Genomic DNA, 6,734 nt, shown 5'->3' with positions numbered 1-6,734 from the left:
TAAATGAATTAAAATCATTAATTATTAGAAAACTTAATTTATAATTAACTTAATAATTTTATTAATTAATAATAACAAATGAATTAAAATTATTAATTTATAAAATTAGGAATCAAATCTTACCGCTAAAAAAAATCAAAATGGTGATTAGGAAACCAAAATAGTAACTTAATCATATTAATAAATAAGGTCAGATGCACATAATTATTTGGGAGGCGTAGGTGGGCTATCCATACAAACATGGGAATATCATGCCCAACCCGATGCCATTATTGTTCGCTACATTTCTGATTCTTTCTCGCTCACACTTGCGACACCTTCAACACAAGAACAATAATCATCTGTGGCGTTGCGATATCTCTCCCTTTCCCAAACTCAATATATCGCCAAAATTCCTGGGTGGGTTTCTCCGTTCTCTCTCTGTCTCTCTGATAGCGGAGAAACTACGTCTTACTTAGATCTAGCGGTTTTTTCGCTCTTCTTCTGCTCCTTGTTTGTTTGGGTTTTATTAAGTGGTTGGACACATGTGTGTTTATTGTTCTCGCGGCCTTTAATTTCAGCAACTTTGGATCCCTGTGGCTGTTGTATTCTTGAATTGTTTTGTGGGATATTTTTTTTATTTAATGTTATTATTATTACTATATTGGATGGTTTGATTTTTGTCGTTGCCGTTCACCGTACTATTAGTACGGCTTGTGGGTGGAATCCATAACTTTATTTTACGATCTGCCTCAGGCTTTTTCATAAAAATGATCTGTGTTTATTTTTGTTCACTTGTGGATCTGATTTGAACCCTGTGATGACATATGCTTCAGGGTTTGGTTATATCTTTTATATGTTTTTATTATCTTTGGCATGTGATGTTGAATTTTGTTTTACTCTTTTGTCTAGATTTGGTATTGACTGCACCGGTGTTGGTGTTGGTGGTTGGGAGTTAGCTTATTAGAAGAAGATTCACAGAGAAGTTTTTCTGCATCTGCTGTTGTTGTATTGCATTGAAGGAAATGGAGTTGCGAATACCCTTCATCTGCCGCTGTGTTTTCCTTTTTGTCATCGTCTTTGCTCAAGTAGTCAATGCTTTTTATCTCCCCGGAAGCTATATGCACACTTACTCAAATAAAGATCTCATATATGCTAAAGTTAATTCGTTGACTTCGATTGAAACTGAGCTTCCCTACAACTACTACAGCCTCCCTTACTGCCAGCCGGATGGCGGCATAAAGAAAAGTGCTGAGAATCTTGGAGAACTTCTGATGGGAGATCAGATCGATAACTCACCGTACCGATTCCAGATGAATGTTAATGAGACGCTTTACCTCTGCACTACGCCCCTGTTGAATGAGCACGAGGTGAAGTTACTCAAACAAAGGGCACGGGATCTGTATCAAGTGAATATGATCCTTGACAACTTGCCTGTTATGAGGTTTACCAACCAAAATGGGGTTACAATCCAGTGGACAGGGTTCCCTGTTGGATACACTCCATCTGATGGCAGTGAAGATTACATCATTAACCACCTTAAGTTCACTGTCTTGGTTCATGAATATGAAGGAAGTGGGGTTGAAATTGTGGGGACTGGCGAGGAAGGTTTGGGTATTATTTCAGAATCTGACAATAAAAAGGCATCAGGTTATGAAATAGTTGGTTTTCAGGTTGTACCTTGTAGTATTAAATATGATCTGGAAGTCATGACAAAGCACAAGAGGTATGATACTCTTTCTCCTATAAGTTGCCCGGCTGAGCTTGACGAGTATCAAGTGATAAGAGAGAAGGAAAGGATATCATTCACATATGAGGTTGAATTTGTGAAAAGTGATATAAGATGGCCATCACGTTGGGATGCTTATTTGAAGATGGAGGGTTCCCGAGTTCATTGGTTCTCAATCTTAAATTCACTTATGGTTATTTCTTTCCTGGCCGGTATTGTTTTTGTCATTTTCCTAAGAACTGTGAGAAGGGACTTAACGAGGTATGAGGAACTGGACAAAGAGACTCAAGCTCAGATGAACGAGGAGCTCTCTGGATGGAAACTTGTTGTGGGTGATGTGTTTAGGGAGCCTGATTGCTCGAAGCTTCTCTGTGTGATGGTTGGAGATGGGATTCAAATTCTTGGAATGGCTGGTGTTACTATTGTTTTTGCAGCACTTGGCTTCATGTCACCCGCGTCCCGAGGAATGCTACTAACAGGGATGATCGTCTTATATCTTATCCTGGGAATTGCTGCAGGCTATGTCAGCGTTCGTGTATGGAGGACCATTAAGGGAACAACAGAAGGGTGGAGATCAATTTCCTGGTTGGCTGCTTGTTTTTATCCTGGAATTGCTTTCATTATTCTTACAGTACTGAATTTTATTCTATGGAGCAGTAACAGTACTGGTGCCATACCGATTTCCTTGTATTTTGAGCTGTTCTTCCTCTGGTTCTGCATTTCTGTACCTCTTACCCTCATTGGAGGATTTATGGGGACAAAAGCTCAGCCAATTGAATATCCTGTACGCACTAACCAGATTCCAAGGGAAATTCCTGCACGTAAATACCCATCGTGGCTTCTTGTTCTTGGTGCTGGAACTCTTCCATTTGGAACCCTCTTCATTGAGCTTTTCTTCATCCTTTCCAGTATTTGGCTTGGGAGGTTCTATTATGTGTTTGGTTTCCTGTTGGTAGTTCTTCTATTGCTAATTGTTGTTTGTGCTGAAGTGTCTGTGGTCCTCACTTATATGCATCTCTGTGTGGAAGACTGGCGGTGGTGGTGGAAGGCATTCTTCGCATCAGGTTCTGTGGCTCTTTACGTCTTCTTATACTCCATTAACTACTTGGTGTTCGACCTGCGGAGTTTGAGTGGACCTGTCTCAGCTACCCTTTACCTTGGTTATTCACTACTCATGGCCATTGCAATCATGTTGTCTACCGGCACCATCGGCTTCCTTATGTCATTCTACTTTGTGCATTACTTGTTCTCATCAGTAAAGATAGATTGAGGTTCTTGCTGTCATTGCATATTAACTATGCAAAAGATTAATTGATATAACTTCCGCTGAGTCCTTGTAGCTTGATCACATTGCGGAGTAGGGCAACGGATGTTTCATTCATTGTCTGATTTTATATTGCGATGGGATCTGCAGTTTGTTCTCCTTCTTCTTGTTTCCCAAAGTAGTGTACTCATTCAAGTATTCTGCTAGTGTTTGAGATCATTATGTTTCAAGTGTTTTAGTTAAGAGTTTCTTTAGAAGGTTTGTAATTCAAAACTGTCTTATCTCATTTCAATACTGTAGAAAAATGATGTTAGATAGATATATGCTTTCAGAACTCGTTCTGATGTTCATTGTGCTTCTGGGTATTTAATATTTTTAGCTTCTTTGGGTTAAAGGATGGGAAAATGACTTAGTATAGGTTAGGGAAAGTGACTTAGTATTTTATTTAAACTAACTGTCCGCTCAATTTTGGCTTTTATAATATTATTGTTTCATTTTTTATTTTATTTTATAGCCGGTGCTGCACATGTACATTTGAGTTGATAATTTTGTGTATGGAAAATATTGGATATACGTAGTATTGGTATTGCACTTGGCTTCACGACTATCAATTGAGTTTCACTTTTCTGGTTTTTGACAGGGAAATTACATGTGACAAAATTAAAATGTAAGTAGCATAAACTTTTCCAAGTAATGGTGGAAAATGTTATTATAAAATCTTGGGTTACTTAAATTTTTAGTCCTTTAACAGGAAAAGTACATGTGACAATTAAAATGCAAGTAGCATAAACTTTTTCAAGTAATAGTGGAAAAGGTTATAACAAAAATTTGGGTTACTTAAGTTCTTTTAACTTTTTTAGATTTTAATTTTTAGCTCCTCAATTTTTTGTATAACTTTTAGTGTTCTATTAATTTTTTGACAGTATTTTTGTTCTTTATATTTTTTAAATCTATTTTTAGTTATTCATTTATTTTTATTGCTCAAATTAATCTCAAATATTTAATAAATGAGGGGCTAAAAATGAGTGGAAATATGGACTAATTTTGAGCAATAAAAATATACAAGAGACTAAGAAAGGATAAAAATTTAGAGGGATTGAAAATATTAATACTAATTAATAGAGTACTCAAGGTGGACCTCATCAAGCAGAATTTGGCAAGAATTGAGTATGAAGGTGGCAACCTTTTGAAGCCTATGGTTCACATAGAAGACTCAGTATTGGATGGTCTATGTCCCCTGGCAGAATGCTCTGATCTGAAACTTCTTGGTAAGAGCAATGGTTTTCAGATGGTGAAGGATAGGCTAATGAGGCTATGGAATCTAAAAGTTGGGTTTGATATTTTGGACACTGGAACATTTCATGGTTAAATTTGACCAGGGATGAAGATCACAAAAAGGTTACGAATGAAATTCCATTGATGATCTTTCACCATCACCTTTACAGTGCAAACATGGTCCCCGGATTTTATCTCGCTAGCAGCAAAAACTGGTAAGAAAAACTGGTATGGACACATTTCCCTAGCCTCAATTTGGGTTATTATGATGAAAGTGTGTTACTTGCACTAGCTTCTGCTATGGTAAACCCCATTAAAGTGGATACGAATACCAATGACGTTCAAAGAGGAAGATTTGATAAAAACATGTATTGAGGTGGACCTCACCAAAAAAAATTGTCTTGCTTGTTAGTTTGTTTCTTCTATTGTGTCAACATATTTGTTTTGTTGTATTTTTATTCTAGTTCTTATTTTCTCTCTTCTTTTGCTCTCTTTGTCTAAGTTTGTTCATCTTGATTTATTGCACTCTCTTTGTGTTTCTTTTTCTACCCATTATAAAAAAAAGAGAAAAAAATTCTTGCAATAAAAAGAAGAAAAAAAGTAAATTTGTGAAGAAAAAAAGTTTTAGATTGAAAGAAAGAAAGAAAAAAATAATAGTTTTCAACATAGTGCTTCAAACTACTTACTGCACAATCAAAGAAGATTTAGAAAAAAGGAAAGAAAAAGTGTGAATTCATTTTATATTTCTTATAAAGTGTTAATTCATCTTTATATTCAATCTATTACCCCCAAAGTGTCAATTATTATCTTATTTACATTGTTGGCTTTATACACCTTTCTTTGATCTTGTCTAAAAAAAATCTCAAGTTTCTTGTGGTTCCTGTTCTATTGTTCTTGTTTCCTAAAGTTATCATATCACATTCTCAACTATTTCTTGTTGAGTAAAATCATCCTTAAAGGTTTTTTCTTAAGAACTCATAAGGTGAAGTTGAGAGGTAAGGTTATTAGAGGGAAATAGCCAAATTGAGTGAAAACATGAGTGTCCAAAACATATTTTGAGCGTAAACACGTGAGAGTGTTGTGTGAGGATTTTATTTCTCTAACTCAATTTTTGCAGCACTTAAAATCATGAGTGGTGGAGAAGGAGTAAGAGATGTTGAACTCAAGTTGTTCATGAAGGTTGTTCAAGAACAATTCACAACTCTAAATGCAGGGTTGGATGATTTACAATTTACTTCCAGGTCTAAGATACCTCTTAGGAAAAATCATGATGATGAAGAAGAGGAGTACTCAAATGGGAGACATAATGAAAGGAGAAGGGGTGAACCATGAGTTGACAACTACTTGGGTAATTGATAAACGTCAAATTTATTGTATTTTCAAATGCAATTTGAGACATTTATGTGATACTTTTGTATACTTTAGGCCTTGTTTTGAATCAAATTCATTATGTTTCCAGTTTTTAGTATATTTTATATAGATATTATGATTTTAGAAGTTTTTAATATGATTGTGAGTTTTTACATTGAAATAGGGCAATTTTACAAGGTAGTCTTGCTCAAGCGAGGTATAGGCTGCTCAAGCCAGCTCAAACAAAGGAAAAGATGAAATTTTATAGAAGATGTCTCGCTTAAGTGAGAGTGATCTTGCTTCAGCGAGCAAATGACAGAAATCACATACTTACAAGGACCACCTTGCTTAAGTGAGGGATATCTTGCTTAAACAAGGAGTGTGTCAGCTAGTGCGAGTAGAAACTAAATTAATTCAAAACAAAGATAATTATGGAAATATAGTTCGAAGATAAATGAAAAAAATCACTTGGAAGAAAATTGCAACAATTAAAACAAATTATATTAGCTGAAGAGATGATTTTCTTGTATAGATTTATTATTTTGTAAATGAAGAAGATTATTTGCCTCTATTAAACACATCTATAATTCTATAATTAGAGAGGCATAGGCAACAACAACAACAAAAAACACCTCTACGCACCATCCTTCATAGAAAAACCCTCTTCTATTCTCTCTTGTATTTCATAAGTGGCTAGTTTCTTTCTTGGCCCAGAGGAAAGAATTGAATCCTATTTGATGTAATTTTCTCACATAATATATTATTTGAGTTCATTATTCGTCTTTTATACTTAATTCTTTCTGAGTCTGCGCACCTCATAGATGATTCTAGGAATTGATGTGCACTTTGATGAGTCTCATTGAAAGTTGAACTGAATCGGATACTTAATTGGGGTTATCTCTACAGATAGAATACTCTTGGTTAAGCCTAGCTAATTTTCAAAAGATAATAATAATTGCTTGTGCTGGTTTGCCAAGGGATTGAGAATCAAGGCAAGTGATTTAGGGTCTATCACCTAAGGGATTAGGGATAAAATACATTAGTTAATTGGGGATGAACGATATAACGAAGTAGAAGTGTAAGGAATTGCATCAAATAGGAGGATTCCAAGTACAATCTTAGCATCTCAACATGATT

General features: G+C 35.4%; 1 protein-coding gene across 1 annotated transcript; it reads left to right on the top strand.

Annotated features, from left to right (window-relative positions):
- The first annotated feature begins 212 nt into the window (after window positions 1-212).
- On the top strand, window positions 213-3,453 carry LOC114381498 (transmembrane 9 superfamily member 12-like). The gene is made up of 2 exons (XM_028340768.1): window positions 213-399; window positions 892-3,453. The coding sequence occupies exon 2, from the start codon at window positions 1,005-1,007 to the stop codon at window positions 2,976-2,978; it is 1,974 nt and encodes a 657-aa protein (XP_028196569.1). The 5' UTR covers window positions 213-399; window positions 892-1,004; the 3' UTR covers window positions 2,979-3,453.
- Window positions 3,454-6,734: the final 3,281 nt, after the last annotated feature.

This window comes from Glycine soja, chromosome 13 (assembly GCF_004193775.1).
Source record: "Glycine soja cultivar W05 chromosome 13, ASM419377v2, whole genome shotgun sequence".
NCBI classification, from domain to species: domain Eukaryota; kingdom Viridiplantae; phylum Streptophyta; class Magnoliopsida; order Fabales; family Fabaceae; genus Glycine; species Glycine soja.
Note: the sequence above shows the minus strand (reverse complement) of the source record. Positions and strands in the feature narration are given on the sequence as shown.